Source organism: Protopterus annectens, chromosome 8.part0 (assembly GCF_019279795.1).
Source record: "Protopterus annectens isolate FY-2018-M chromosome 8.part0, PAN1.0, whole genome shotgun sequence".
NCBI lineage: Eukaryota > Metazoa > Chordata > Ceratodontiformes > Protopteridae > Protopterus > Protopterus annectens.
In genome coordinates, this window is record NC_056741.1 from 768,253,740 (window position 1) to 768,270,729 (window position 16,990).

At 41.3% G+C, this 16,990-nt stretch overlaps 1 protein-coding gene across 1 annotated transcript in view; it reads right to left on the reverse strand.

Moving 5' to 3' along the window:
• Window positions 1-7,231: 7,231 nt before the first annotated feature.
• Window positions 7,232-16,990, reverse strand: part of LOC122809035 (putative GPI-anchored protein pfl2) — a 574,977-nt gene continuing 565,218 nt past the window's right edge. Inside the window, exons 4-5 of the mRNA XM_044080240.1 lie at window positions 14,346-14,512; window positions 7,232-9,866 (exon numbers count right to left, since the gene is read on the reverse strand). Of these exons, the coding sequence (XP_043936175.1) occupies window positions 9,822-9,866; window positions 14,346-14,512 (212 nt within the window). The 3' untranslated portion in view covers window positions 7,232-9,821. The remainder of the gene's footprint in view (window positions 9,867-14,345; window positions 14,513-16,990) is intronic.

Consider the following 16,990-nt stretch of genomic DNA (forward strand, 5'->3'; position numbering starts at 1 on the left):
AGGGTGGAGTAGGAGGTCTTCTGGGAGACCTATTATTAGAAGCCCCTCTGAGGAATTGCTTAATCAAAGGATGAGAGAAGAGAGGTGGGTCTGAATCATAATGGGCAGAAATGGCCGAGGCATGGATTTTAATAGGAGAAGGTGAGGCCACTATTGAGCAACTCTGTTAAGTAATCCAGGATGAGAGGGATGGAAGGTTGGGAGATACTGCCCCCTTTGGATTGTTTCCAGGGGCAGAATCTTTTCCATTTTCATGCATAATATTTTCTTGTACTGGGCCTTCTTGACTCTGTGATGATGTCCATGACCTGTTTGCTTAACAGTGACTTCTTGTTAGTTTTTAGTGTATGAGCCATGCTAAAAGTTTGAGAGTCTGCAGGTCTGGGTGCAGTTCCTCCCCCTCTCCTGGGTCAAGATGTCTGACCTTAGGGGAAGCACATTCGGGGGCTGTAAGGTCAGACTGTGTAGTAAGGGGTACCAATGCTGTCTGGGCCACTCTGGAGTGATGAGGATGGCCTTTGGTCTCTCCTCTCTTATTTTGATCAGAACCTTGGGAATAAGGGGCAGAGGAGGGTATGCATACACAAAGAAGGAGCTCTAGGAGAAACTTAAGGCATCCACCTTACATGCTGGGAGGTGATGCTCCCTGGTACAAAGCTTGTGCATCTGGTGGTTGAGGTGCGAGGCAAAGAGATGCACCTCTGGGGTCCTCCACTCCTGGGTGATTTGCAGAAAAATTTTTCTGTGGAGCTGCCATTCATGTGGGTCCAGTAAGCTTCGGCTTAGGTGGTCCACCAGTGTATTGTTGATCCCTGGTAAGTATTGGGCAATTAGGTGTAGCCCCATGGAGGTGTCTGTAAGCCACAGACTCATGGGCTAACCCCACACAGGGGGTAAAGACTGAGTGCCCCCCCCTCTGCTTGTTGATGTACCACATTACTGTGGTGTGGTCTACTTTTATAAGGAGGACCCCTAGCCTGTGATGGGGTTGGAAGGAAGTCACATTGGTTTGCACTGCCATAATTTCTTTCTGGCTGATGTGCAAGTGAAGTTGCTGGATATTCCAGAGACCCTGGATATACCTGCCTGCTAGGTGAGCACCCCAAGCTATGTCCGAGGCACCGGTGGTGATTGGCCGGAAAGGCAGAGGATGAAGGGACAAGCCTCTGCCCACCAGAGAAATCTGTCCCTTATGCAAGGGATCAGTGGGAGAGTGGACTCTGGGGACAGAGTGCTGGCACCAAAGGTTATTTAATTACTACTGAAGCTTTCTCATGTAACCCTGTCGAGAGGGATGAGAAGGATGCAAGATGCCATGTATCCCAGGGCTTGCAGGAGATTCCTCGCAGTGAGGTGACTTCTGGAAGCCAGCTGGATGAAGTAGAGAGGCAGGAAGCTCTGCTTTTCTGAGGATAGGAAGGCCATTAGTGTTGCTGTGTCTTAGCACAGCTGCCAGGAAAACAATTTTCCTGCTGGGGTTTTGCTTTTTTCCTCGTTGATGGTGAACCCTAGAGAAGTTAGGAGTTTTTTTGACAAAGAGAAGATCCTGAATCAACTTTTCTTTGCTGTTCGCCTGAATGAGGCAGTCATCCAGGTAAGGGTAAATCTGTATATCTGTCTGCAGAATTATATAGCCGGGGCCAAGCATTTGGTGAATACTCTGGGAGCAGTAGGTAAGCCAAACGACAGTGTAGAGAACTGAAAGCGCTGATTGCCTGCTCTGAAGTGCAGGAATTTTCTGCACAATTCCCTGATGGGGATGTGGAGGTAGGCATCTTTTAGGTCTAGTGTCACTAGCCTGGCATTTTGTGTGAGCATAGGCAGGAGCTGCTGCAAGCTTAGCATTTTCAGTTTGGAAAGATCCAGGATGGGACGCCAAGTGCCCTCTTTTCTGGGAACAAGGAATAGTCTGGAGTAAAAACCTTTTCCTGTTTGATCTGGAGGGACAGGTTCTACTGCCCCCTGGGATATTAGTGTTTTTACCTATTTTAATGCCTCTGCCCACTGGTTTGGGGGGAGGTCTCGGTACCCTCTTGGAATTGGGAGTTCGCTGAAGGAGAATCTGTATCTCTGAGAAATGACTGTTAATACCCATTGGTCTTTGGTTATAGAAACCTAATAGTCCTTGAAGAGGGTGAGCCTTCCTCTTAGTTTTAGATGACAGGAAGGAGGGCAGAGGGGGGATGGGGGAGTCATTGTGAGTGCTTACCATAGAAGCTTGGCTTAGAACTCCCTGTCTTAGCGGCAGAAATAGTCCATTGTTTGCTTCTTTGCTGGCCATGGGAGAGGGGCCTGGATGTCCTGTCCCTGCGGGGCTTACTTTGACCCTGTCTGCTGGGTGCAGGGAAGGCCCAGTGCTTAGAGCGGGAGTTCCTGCTGAATCTGGGCGGTTGACCTTGAAAGAAATATTTTACATGGATTTTGCTTTATCTTCCATCTTTTTAATCACCTCTTCTGCTTTTTCCCCAAACAGGTATTCCTTATCTAGGGATGCATCAATAAGTTTAGACTTGACATGATCAGGGAGAGGCTGTTCCTTCAGCCATGCATGTCTTCTAATAACAGATCCTGTCACTGCTGCCCTGCTAGAGGCTTCTAGGGCATCATATCCACATTGTAATGAGAGTTTGGCCACTTGATAAGCACAGTGTAGTAATTCTGCCAGCTCTTTTGAGTTGGCACCGTCAGGAGAGGTAGCAATCTTCTATTTTAAGTGTTACAAAGTGTGTTGCTGATATTTTACCATATGGAACTGACAACTGAGTGCTCTGATAACTACGGTTGCAGGGGTGCATACTTTCTTACCCCATTTGTCCAGAGCTCTTTGTCAGAAGGAAGGATTCTTGGTAGAACTAGTCTTAGCTCCTGTGGATCCCTGTGTAATGATCTCAGGGTTGCAGCAGGGTTCCTGAATAGGTATTTGTCAGAATCCGGTACTCTGTAGTACCTGATAAATCATTGAAACAGGAACAATAGCAGGACAGCAGAACCAGAAGCAACGGAAAAATTAAAACTTTAATAAAGTAAAGCGCTTTTCGTTTGAATAAAATAGACAAACTTCATCAGACAAATAGTATCAATGATACAGACCTTAACTACTTAAAACAATTAAGCACTCAATTAAGCAAAATAAATAAGTAAACTCCATTTAAAGAAAAGAGCATTTAAAGAGAACCAACCGCTAAAATCACCTATAGTGCAAAATATAATTCACGATATAACCATTTCCTGTACAGATACACATAACACAAAATAAATATATAAACAGATGCTCAAAATTCTGAACACTAAAATCAAGTTGAAAATTAATTAGACACAGACAATGCCATCTTGTTAAACTTTTAAGCTTCAATATACTACTAATGGAACAGCCTTCATTCAGACCAGGCACAGTGTATGTGTTTAATCTAATCTGCCAAGTTAAGAGTTCTTCCAACTTTAAACCTACTGGACCACCTCTAGGGGTCTGGCAAATCTGATCAATTACTATAAATTTAAAACTATGATCAGGGTTAGAACAGATGTGCTTAGCCAAAGCGTTTTCAGGTTTATTTTTTCTAATAGCATAAATGTGCTCATAGAGGCGATCACGGAGACACCTCTCCGTTTTGCCAATATAAAAAGCCAAACAACACTGGCACTGAGCTAAATAAATAATCATCCTGGAATTACAGTTAACCCTATACTTCAGGATGTACTGTTGGTCATGCACAGTGAATTTACTAGCTTCTATAATATATTGGCAAAAACTACAAGATTGGCATTTATACATGCCAACAGTCCTACTCTGGACTCGGTTTATGCTGTTCAAAAAATGCTTTAAGATTTTTAGCTTTCCTATAAATTACCGTAGGTTGGTCACCTACCCTTTGGAAAATGCTAGGATCACTCCTGAAAATTGCCCAGTTTTTACACAAACTATAAAAACAGTCCTTATATTAATGTTATATGTTGTAATAAACAAAGGATCTTGTGTTTTAAACACAGGGGGTCTGTTGGCACCTTGTGTTGCGACATTAGTGTCCTCATGTATCAAGTATCAGTCTATAGACACGTCTCAGTCGTTTCATCAAGACTTCATCAATAATATTGTTGACCATTTGATCTGGGTAGCCGCGGTGGAGAAACATGTTCTTTAAAAAGGAACATTCAGCATGAAAATCATTGTCTAGGGTAACCATACGAGCAGCCCTCACCAGCTGTCCGTTAACTACAGCCAGTTTCTGGTGATGGGGGTGGCAACTAGAACAATGTAAGAGAGAGTTAGAATCCGTACTCTTTCTATGAATTTTGGCCGTAAATTTTTGAAATGATAAATCTTTATTTAGCATGATATCCAAATAAGCTATGGCCTCAGTGTTAAAAGTGGATGTAAACTGCAGAAACTGTGTAGACTTGTTGAAATGTTCAATAACCTTATCACTGGTCGTACTGTCACCGTCCAGTAATACGAAAATATCGTCGAGGTAACGGGTGTAAAAAATAAATCTTTCCTTATAGACACAGTTGTTGAACACAAACCGGTATTCCCAGTGGGCCATAACGGAGTTAGCAACACTTGCTCCACAAGGGGAGCCCATTGCAACCCCGACTTTCTGTAAATAAAAGTTATCCGCAAAAATAAAATAGTTGTGATCAACAATCAAATCCAAAAGTTCTTTTACGAGTGCCAACTCATTGTTAGTGCCACCATTAAGTTTTAAAAATTGACTAACCCATTCCAGGGCAATGTCATGCGGAATGCATGTATACAGATCTTTGACATCTATGGTAAGAAAGTTGTATCTAGTGTCAAAGTCTAAACCATTTATTCTATCAAGAAATGACCAAGAGTCTTTACATATATGGTTAACCTTATCTACATATTTTTGCAAGACTTACTTGGCAGATTAGATTAAACACATACACTGTGCTTGGTCTGAATGAAGGCTGTTCCATTAGTAGTATATTGAAGCTTAAAAGTTTAACAAGATGACATTGTCTAAGTCTATAATTAATTTTCAACTTGATTTTAGTGTTCAGAAGTTTGAGCACCTGTTTATATATTTATTTTGTGTTGTGTGTATCTGTACAGGAAATGGTTATATCGTGAATTATATTTTGCACTATAGGTGATTTTAGCAGTTGGTTCTCTTTAAATGCTCTTCTTTCTTTAAATGGAGTTTACTTATTTATTCTGCTTAATTGAGTGCTTAATTGTTTTAAGTAGTTATGGTCTGTATCATTGATACTATTTGCCTGATGAAGTTTGTCTATTTTATTCAAACAAAAAACTTTATTAAAGTTTTAATTTTTCCGTTGCTTCTGGTGCTGCTGTCCTGCTATTGTTCCTGTTTCGTGGATTTATCAGTTTGTTTTTCTGCCTTGGTTCGAGTATTACTCTGTAGTACCTGTCGGGTTTAGCTGAAGCAGGAGGCAGGGCATCAGGGGTTAAACTGGATTCAAGGAAAACATCATCCACCACTTTTAGAATAGGCGGGATGGCCAGGGGTCTGTGCTGGGGCAGGTAAAGATACTCTCCAAGTCATTTATTTGACTGTGGGTAGTCGTGAAATTCCCACTGAAAATGTTCACTGAGGGAGTGAAGGGTTTCCCCGAAGGAGAGGTCCTCTGGAAGGGAGGCAGAGGGGATGGATTCCTCTGCATCTGAATCCTCAGTTAAGGGCTGCTGTTCCTCTTCAAGGGCAGAATAATCAGATTCCTCAGACTCTTGGTCTGTCATAATCTCTGGAGAAGGAAGCCTTTGAGTACCTCGGATAAAGGAGATGAGATCCTCTGCCATTTTAAGCATTTGAGCTTGGGGAAGGGGAGCAGTAGCAAGATGGGGGCTAGAAGCAGATTTCTTAGGAGTGGCCTGAGAATCCGACGGTAGTCGGAAGAGAAGATGCCGTTTTTTTGTCTAGAACTAGTAGTGCGAACGGCCTCCTCGGAAGCCAGTGCCTGAGTTGCGGCTCCGGACCCAACCAAGGCAGAGACATCCAAATGCTAGGAAGACAAAGTGGATTTCTGCGGCATACCGGACTCCGAAAGGGTCTTGGCAGAGGCCTGCTTAAAAACGAGTCGGGCATCAGGGGCTGTGAAAGCACCTCACTGAATTACAGAGAACTGACGACTTGCTTAATGGTAGTATCGTTGGAAGGCTTAGCCTTGTGCAGCCTGTCTCTATCTTTATGTTTTTTCGGAATGTCGGCAGGTTGTTGGCTAATGGATGCCATATCGGAATTCAAAGACAGAATACAAAAATAATTGTTTACAAAGAGAGCTCTACGGCAAATGGTTCTTGCATTAAAGAGGGCACAGAACCGGCAACGAGGGATGTTGTGGCCTGGGCCTAAACAAGTGATTCAAGTGATTCAGTAAGAATGTGGACTCTGCTTTCCACAGGCAAAGCAATTGTTAACTTTTTCGGACATTGGTTAGAGCAAGAAAAAAAAAAGTCCCCAATGGGGTCCTTCGCTTTAGATGTTTTCTGCTGAAATTCGACTTCTGGTAGCAACCGACCGACACTCGTGCAAACTGCTTCTGCTACGGGCTCCATGGCAAAAAAGACTGATGCAATGACATCAGCTGCCTTTGTTTATAGTACTGACGACTTGACATCACACTACACGTGACATCAGCCGGCACACAAACACATTGACTCTGGTATTCAGGCCGGCTGAAGGCTACCACAGCAGGGATAACCCACAGGTGATGATGGCAACAGTGAAGCAAAAGTCCCCAATGGGGTCCTTAGCTTTAGATGTTTTCTGCTGAAATTCGACTTCTGATAGCGACCGACCGACAATCGTGCAAACTGCTTCTGCTACGGGCTGCATGGCAAGAAAGACTGATGCAATGACATCAGCTGCCTTTGTTTATAGTACTGACGACTTGACATCACACTACAGGTGACATCAGCCGGCACACAAACACATTGACTCTGGTATTCGGGCCGGCCGAGGGCTACCACAGCAGGGATAATCCACAGGTGATGATGCAACAGTGAAGCACGAAGAACATCATTTAGATGTATCCAAAGACTAACGTTTACAGCATCAAGCATGTGCAATGACGTAGCCATTAAAGTCTATGGGCATAACTCACTCTATCCCCCCAAGTTAACATCACCTTAAGATAGCCTAAATTTGTTTAGACCATGGTTGTAATAAACAGATATCCAAAGTACTGATGACTGCACAATGAACAAAATAAAAGTACTCCAAGATGACCTAAATAAATACACACCTGGTGTGGTAAAGATTTCACCTTTATTGTCAATAAATGTCACAACATGGGACTGCAGAAAGGACAACTTTTGATTTCAAAACTAATGGTCAAATCATAATAAATTACACCATCATTAAAGCTCTAGTGACAACGGTTGACAACAGTTAAAACTGACAAGTGTATATAGACTAAAGTCGGAAAAACATATTCTGCAGCCTCTATAATTCTCAAAGGACATGTATAACACACAATTCTAGAGAGTACTGTTCCATTTCACACCTTATTGGTTTGACTTACTAATGAATACAACTCTGTGTTCTACAGCCTTCAAACTAGTCAGACAAAAACAACCATACCTGATAAAGTCCAATTGGTTACATTAGAATTATATTTACACACACACACAGACACACACACACACACACACACAGACACAGACACACACACAGACACACTCTTCCTTGTGAAATCCAAGAGGTGTAAGACAAACATGCAGAAGGGTATGTCATACAAGTATTCTTTTATTCTGAGAAACACTACCACCTGCTGAAGCAACTGCATTCTTCAGCCAAGTACCAGCAGGCGACACTATGTACTGACCCCATTATTGAAGGACATCTGTTCTTGCACTGCTTAATACAACTTGCTCACACTGGCTACATCTGGTCCCCATCTTCTGAATCTGTAATAATCACCAAATTAAGTGGCGCAACAGTGATGCCCTTTTTTCTTTCACTTCACTCATCTTTTCAACTGATAATGTCTGTCTTCCACATTCTTAAAACATCATCTAGATCTTATGGCCACAAAGAGTGGGTCTGTATGTGAAAATCTGAAGAAAGGATGGAACAAATGGACTACATGTACTTCATTTAGAGGGACAGTCTTCACCGTTGGGGATAACAATAAAATGCATTAAACAGCTGCAAAATGGAAACAAAATCTCTGATGAAGTCCAAGTTACATTTGAGTATTTCTGATAAAACAAACTCTAGACAGCAAACACAATAAACTATTACCGAGATAGAGAAGATATCAAAGCAACATTAATGGAGTAAAAGGAATCATTCAGATCGTAATAAAACAAATCACCACACCAATTAATGGTAAACTACACACAACTAATGTTACAGCTATGCCAAATCCACAAACGCTACAGATATATACTTCAGGTTTCAGCCAAAAAGGTCCATCTGCAGAATGATTCATTCTATTAAAACTGTTTACCCTGCTAATTGAACCTTATTCATAAAGACATGGAGAATGTATACTCATCTAGTGTTGTGCAGTATAGAACGCCAGTGTAAAATTACTAGCACTGTTTTATTAGCCGGCTTTAAAGTCATTTCATAATTTCTCCACCTAAATACAACTGCCAATGCTTTATAAAACCCTATAATATACCTGTAAAATTTGGCTGATTTTATGATAGTGTGGATGAAGCGCCAGCCCATGTAAAACTAAGCTTTCAAACAAAACAAAAAAAAAAGCACACAGCATTAAAAAGAGAAGGTAGTTTTGTTGTTTTCCAAAACACATTCTCATGCAATAAAATAGTTATAGCCGAAATATTTCAAACAGCATTGATGGAAAGTGTAGCTAATCACTTCAGCACTCCATCCACTAGTAGCTGAAATAATTTCATGTGTAGTGGTTTCTGCTTTCCACCATTTAGAAGGTGCGGTGCCCCTTAAAACATACTAAATGTACTTCAGGAAATTAACACCCCAAAGCAGAAGGGTGTACACACTACTGCACTGGGAGGGAGCACAGTTCCCCAGCAACTTCTGTACTGGTTCTCCCAAAGCAGTTTACAAAATCACTACGGCAAAGCATCGATTAAAATAAAACAAAAAAAAAAACACTAGTGTGGCATGACGACATTCCATGTCCCTATGTCCCTTCGGGGGGGGGGGGGGTTGCACAACCTTTATCAAATGCAACTGGGGTGGAAAAAACTCCAAAACATTCATCAATTCCAACTAAGGTGAGAAGCACAAACTGAAGCTAAAACAAATGGAATGCCCAAATCACAGACACAAAATAAGAATCTGTACTCCAAACTTGTAACTATGATTTAGGTCAACAAATACTGTTTCTCAGAAGCAGTGTATGTAAAGATTCCAGCAAGTGAAAAAGTGACAGCTGTCTATGCAAACAAAAAAACTTCACTGTGATTTCTAACCCCTTCAGTCGCAACACAGTACAAAACATTTCACTTACAAAACAGAAGAATTCTCATATGCAAATGTGCAAGTTACTATCAATATGTTCAACAGGCACAGTGTCATCTCTGGCTTCAATAAGAGTACAAAAGCCTTGTGTAAAAGTGCTTTGGAAGCAAGCATCCAGAAAGTGAGTCAGTTTTCCATGCGTACAAGGAACACTGCAGGCACAAAACGTCTCAAAAGGAAATTAGTGTATAATATAACCAAAGAATGTTGACATGTTTGACCTCTGGAGCCAAAAAAAGGAGTGCTTTAATTTGGCATTAAATATGCCCTAGGTGTCTTTAGCAAACAAAAGAGGGCATCTGTAACAGGCTGTGTTGACAAATATGCAACAGTCCTCAGTCATGTGCAAAGTCAAGCATGGCCTCATTCAGTATTGGTTTAGTAGCTGTAGAGCGAAAGTGGTGCGTCTTCCATCATGTCGTCCTAGAACACAAAAGACATCCTTGAATAAATAAAACAATTTCATGAACTATATTCAACACCTTCCAGAAAGCAAACAATACAAGCATCATCCTGTTTCATACCATTTCTACCACTTCAACAAAAAGATATATGCGTTTATAAACTATCCAGTTTAACTGAAAAAATTGCAATGTAAGGATCCTCAAACATTTCAAGGAAACTGCATCTAATATGAGGCCAGGTTGATTACATAAAAGCAGAAAAATTGCACAGCATTTCATAGTACATTGAATAGTTACAGCCAGATTCACCCTACACACAAAATCTAATACACTACAATTTAAATTAATGAAGGCAAAAAACAGAAAGATTAAAAATTATGAAGAGTGGAATACTGCTAACACAGAGGCAAGACATCCATCTGCTCTACTTCAAACCTAGTTTTAAGCTTGGGGTGGAGAAAACAAGTAGGATGAAGCAACCAATGGCCTGTTCTCCTGTTCCACGGACAGAACAAGGGAACTACTACTGCCTTCATGACACCCTGGCAAAGTCCAGCATTCACGGGTAAGTTCATAGGTAAGTAGTAGGCTAGCTGCCCTTGCAGGCCATATCAAGCCTATCCAATTTCCCTTCAAACAAGAGCATCATACCCTGTACCTTGTGTCTGTGAAGTAAACCCCTTAACCAACCCCCCAAGTAAAGCATAAAGCTAAGGTGAATGAAACACAGAATGAAGCATGGTAGATGTTCTCTGTGTGGTTTGCAGAAGTACATGATGCAAATCTGTACAAATTTGAGTTCAGTGTACTTTCCACTGCCAGACACCCTATCCCATAAAGACTGAGGATGTGACTATATCATTGGTCAGACATTGGGATACAACAGGTAAATAGTAAACACAATGCACACAGAACAAAGAGATAAGTAATTGAGGGGCATCATCACAGGGATCAGCAGTGTTTTTAACCACCTTCAGTAGAGATGTTTAATTATTTCTTATTTGCTTTTACTAAGTTAGGTTCATGGACTTTTGAATTTATGTATTAAGAACTTGGCTTGTTCACAGTTAAGATTTGTTGGATTAGTTTGTTTACAGATGAGTACTACTGCATGAGCTACAGATGTTATGTATAAAGGCAAAAATTGCAGCATGGGATTGAAAGGGGAGACAAGCAAAGGCTGGTAGAGAAGATGGGCTAGAAAAAGAGCAGCAAGCCAAAAGGCACAAGACCCAAAGACACAAGGAGGGACTAAGAGGAGTACAGGCAATTGATGTGGTACAGATTAAGGTGAAGGGAAAAAATGGGAGACTCACAGAAGACAAAAAGAAGGAAGCAAAGACAAAGGAACAGCTGCAGATACTGCCAAGTGATGAAGGGATGAGAAAGACAGAACTGGCTATACAGAAACCAAAATCATAAAGAGAACAGGAGGGCAGTGGACAGAAAAAGGCATACAGACAGATGAAAAGGACAAGGGTTGAAAGGGACCAAACGGTGAAAAAAATTGTAATAAAGGAAAGGCGGGAATGGTAAAGACTTGAGTAAACCAACGAGAACAGACAATGAGCAGGGCTGGGGGTACTGGAAACAGACTGGAGGAAGACAGTGGACAGAAGAGGCATGAACATAAGGCATGAAGTAATGCTTCAGACATCAAGCCTGGTCAAGGAAGACACTGGAGCCAGACTATTGTGAAACTGGCCTCAGGATTCAAGAGTTAAGTCACAGAAGGAGAAATAAATGGTCACAAAGTGGGAGGAATGAACACACGTTGAGTAAAAAAGCAGCTGAAATACTAACAAGCAGGGCAAGGAGCTGGTAAAAAGATGCTAAGATAATGAGCTGGAAGTAGTATTATTAGAAGTAATACTTCTGCCTGCAGACAAGCATGACATGTATTTGACTTTTAGACTTCATATCCCTCAGAAAATGCATACTAACACAACACCTTTTATTCTAGCAACATTCTACATTTATAAGAGCAATATTTAAAATCTGTTCCTGTTTTTGGGTCTGTGGTCCCCCCCCCCCGTTATTTAAAGCTTCATCCAGATTCCTTGTGCAAAGAGGTTGAGAGGTACTGCTCTGCACCAAACTCCCTACAGTGGTGGAAAAGAGAAAATGGCTTGGGACTAGTAGGCCAGTGGGTGGGGATCTAGGCAAAGAAACCTGCTGGGCAGATATGGGTCCCATCTCAGCTCAAAATGATCAGTAGTGATCCGAGATGGTTTGGAAAGATCAAGAACTATACCTATAAACTAATACTGGTGTCAAAGATGCAGAAAAGAGGTGGGGCTTTAGGAAGTAAAGATTAGGGGAAAAAAGCCACAGAAAAGACCACAGGAACAAAGGTGACTCAGGGAATGGACAGGTAGAATAACTATGCACTGCAAGAAGTCTCGGTAGAAAGATGGGGGAACTTCAAGCACAGATGCAGGAGGGCAGGATGGAAACTGTTTGCATCACGGTGCCCATGTGTAGAATACAGAAGGATAAATTCTTGATTATGACCCTGATGACCAGAGTTCAAATAGTGGTTCAAGAGCTGGCACTGATTTGCCCATTCAGGGTGGAGGGAGTGGTAGCATAAATGGAGTGCTATACAGGACAGAAAATGGCAGAAACAAAGATGTGGGTTTGGTAATTCCAGGCCACTGATGTTGCCCTCATTAACATGTGGATGAAAGGATGAGAGTGCGCACGCACCTACGCACACACACACACACACACACACACACACACACACACACACACACACACACACACGAAAGGTGTAGGATTCCCTGTGGTGGAGGTCCTGTCAGTGAGGGTATAAATCACCTCTACATTTAACCTGGATGACACCCTTTCTGGTAAGCTCTCCCAGAGAACCACTGAGGGAACAAATGGGCTCAAGACTGATACAGGGAGGCTTGATGACCAGGAGAAACACAGGTAAAAGGCACATGAAAAAAACGGTTTGCATTACAGAAACATGAGCTAGTGACAGCAGAGTGTGAGGTTGCTTAGAAATGACAGTGAGGGGAAAGGTGGAGGTACAGCAGCAATCTGCATAAAACAGGGTTGTCATATTAGAACTTAAGAGAGTAGGAGGAAGCCAAAACCTAGGGTAAGTGCCCTGATGGTAAAGGCAGAGGAAGGGGAGGAATGCTGGTAAACATACAGTATACTAACCATCTCCAGACACAAAGAGAGGAGGATGAGAAAATGGAGGAAAGAATAAAGAAGTTTGGTAAAAGAAAGAGGATTATAGTCATGGTGATCTGAATCTGCCAAATAAATTTGAAGACTCCAATGTACATAAAAGAGAAGGATCAAGAGTTCATTGAGGTCCTCCTGGACATGAGGAGTTGCAGCCTACTGGTGTGGGACTGTGCCAAAAAGGACAGAATTCTGTACGTGGGCCTAACTAAAGTGAAAGGGGATGAAGGCGGTCCAGATAAAAGCACCATTAGTCAAAAGTGATCATGTTACTATGTGGTTTAGAGAGAGGGGAGAAAAAAAAAACACAAGGGCAAAGACAACAGCATGGTGTTTTAGTGGCATGCATTATGATAAGGTGGAGAGATGGTCAAAGTAATAGGAAGAGGGATAAATTAATTAACAGATAAGCTACGAGACATGAATCGGGGCTGCAGTACACAGACGGGCTTTGACGAAGGGGCAAAAAATAAAACAAGAAGGGCAACGTGTTTACAGAGGATGGGAAATGAAGGCTAGTGATTAGCGCAAAACACATGGCAGACAAGAAGCTGAAGAGAGGGGGTGACAAATGACAATACAAGGAGGAAGTTGAAATGCAACATAAGAGATTGGGGGGGGCAGCTAAAAGGGACTTGGCAGAAAAAGTTAAGAGGGGAAACAAAAGCTTCTTTAAGCACACAGCAAGAGGGTGGGTGGGATAAACCCAGATGGGCAGAGTAAAGAGAGCAGTGAAGCAGTGAAATGATGAAAGACCGAAAAAAGGGCAGAGGTACTAAAACACTTTGCTTTACTGTTTATGAAGGAAGGGAAAGGGAGGGTGCCATGCTGAGACAGATGTAAGTATGAGGGGGAAAGCAGGGAGTAGACACCAGCACAGAGAATGGCTGACCGTACTGGATTCCCTAAGGGAGGAATTAGCATAAAGACCAGATGGGCTGTCTCCCAGTGTCCTTGGGGATTGAAAAGAATCACTGGCCGCTGCAGATGTGGAGTGAAAGCAGCAAGTGTCCTACCTCTGGGTCAGCCTCCACAAAGAGCTATGAACATTGGAGGTGTTGAGGGTACCATGAAGACTACGGAGCTATATACTGCTCCACTGTTGAATGGTGGGGCACAGAGGATGTGGTGAGAAGGGCAATGTCAAGAAAAAGGAAGGTGACCTTTCAAATATACCAGAATCCTGTGCGCAACACTGCTTCCAATCTGTGATAATACAACACTGCATACAATTCAGATAATCATTACAAATGTCAGAATGCAAAAAAAAAGTCACAGACAGACAAACATTTACCATTGGAAGGTCCTGCAATCGTCTGAATTCTGTTCGGTTATTCTTCTGCCTGTACCTTAGGAAGACTACAAGGGCTAGGATGCCAATCATGATGACAAACACTGAGATCACAGCAATAACCAATGGGTCAGTGGGGATTTCAAATGGCTTGGATGAGCTTGGCAGATCTAGACAAAAAATAAATCACAGACTATAAACACAGTGAAACAACCTACTACACTGAATGTGTATGAAAAAGGAGTGCAAATGTTATGAACATTAAAATGAGTTTGACATTACAAACTGGCACTGCTGACTAAGCATTATATGCTTCAAATGAGGGAGGAGGGAAACCCATCAAACAGACAAATGAAAAATACTGATTTGTAAGAGGTAAGGGGAATATAATGTACCATGCGGCCACGTTAGTGGCAGAGTAATAGACTTTTTACAAGTAATAAGTAAGGCACTTTGACTGAGCAGTAGTGTATTTGTATCAAACACAATGTAAATAGATGAGTGAGCAAGATGTAGCAGGACTATACAGGACTGAAGACAAGTGTGCAACACAAGTTTTAATTGATTGGAAAATTACCAAAAGTGTCTCAACTGAAAAACTACCCAGCAATATAATGCTAAGGCTCAACTGTAAATGTTCAACTGCACTTAAATCAACAGGAAGGATTGGTAAAGGAATTAATTCACTATGTAGCAGTTTTTAAGGTCTTAGGTTTGAACGTAGCAACAAAAGTTAACTACAGATTAATGCCTTTACCAAATCGCTAACAAATGAAAAAGTACTAGTAACCACATGAGAAATGCCTTTCCTTTCTTGAGTGACAGCTGTATTCATGTAGACAATTTTTACACACACACACATCACATATGTGTGTGTGTGTGTGTGTGTGTGTGTGTGTGTGTGTGTGTATATATATATATATATATATATATATTTATATATATATATTTATATATATACACCAAGACCGTTCAAATTGGCAAAAGCCCAATCACACTGGTATGCTGGGGATAAAAAAACTGCAATGAAATGGAAAATAATAATAAATTCTGTGCTTAATACATCTGAGAAAACAAATTACAACAAAGTAGGAATACATACATACAATGAATATTTGAAAAAAAAAAGTTGTAAGGAGAACAGAATAAAATGTACGACATAGTCACAAACCTATCTCTGCTGCTTAACAGAGAACAATATATACAGAGCTGAACAATTTTCAAATGTAGAAGAAATGAGAGAGGTGAGTGGGAGAAAGGCAGCCTGGCTACACCATTGTTACTGTAAGATATCTGATGGGTTGCCACATTTAGCTGTGGCCAAAACCAGACCAAGGCCATACTCCTCACACCTCCCCATAACCATGCCCTTCTCTTCCCCTCTCCCACCCACTTTCAGTTCATCCTCTTTTCCTCATCTGAGATGCAGTTTATATACAGAAAAACACAGTAAATCTACCAATTTACTATGCTTTTCTGTATTAACAAAAAAAAAAAAAAAAAAGCAGAGTGTCGTTGATACCAGAGTATGAATAGTGTTTTCCAGACTGTCGGACAATCAGTTTGATTTCCAAATAGTCGATGGAAAAAGAGACAGATGGGTGGCAACCTCAGATCTTATGAAGATTATGGCTGTGTTGTTGCTGTATGAAAAAACTCAGTAAATGTCTGGCATATTTTATTATGTCTTGTGCCCCACTGAAGCATTTAGTGAAAAATGGATGCTGGAAAGGAGAGCTGGATAAAGTGAAGTCATACTGACTTTCCACAGGATCATTAACCTTAGTAGAGCTGTTCTTGGGATGACAGATTTAGTGGATATTCTCCTAATGTCTGTGACGTTCCACTTCTATTTACACTGACCTGAATGGGAGATGGCTTCCTAACTTGTTCCTTACTGCAGGAGCTTGCTGGACGGGCTTACTGCATTGTTTTCGGTTACTACTAGTAGTCCTCAACCAACTCACAAGATCAGCCAGATCAGATTACAACAGGCTACAAATTAAATAGATGAATGCTGACACGCCGGAGATCACAAGCATGTTGCCCTGTTATGGTGAATTAGGTGGAAAAAGAAGTGAAAAGGTGTACACATTTTTGAATCTGCTACAGTGTTTTACTTTATTTTGAAGTCAATCAAATAAATGGTACACGTAGGTTCATAGATAAGTAAGCTGAGACAGTTTCCTCTTTTGTGCTGAAAATCATATCATTTGGTTATAGAGCGGCCTTACCCATCCCATGGTAAATAACTGTATATTAACCCTAATGACAATACATGGGATTAAGATAAGGACAAAAAGAAGTAGTGCTGATAAAAGCAAGTCCAAACAAAACCAAGTACCAACAAAAAACTGAAAGGACTAAAAAACATGGCTTAAAAATACAGTAAAACTTGAAATGGCAAGGGCTTTCATGTCTGCTAGTGCTTCATCAGTCTATAAAAACAAAATAAATCACAGTCCAATATATACAGCAGCTAATAAATCAATGAAACAAACCATATGACATCAATGCAGGTTTTAAAGGTAGATCACTTAAAATGGATTTCTGTCGGCTTACATAGTAATAATCCTCTCATTTCACCATACTCTGTCTTATTTACAAGTTCGCCCCCTCTTAAATCACTGACAATGAGTTGCAACACC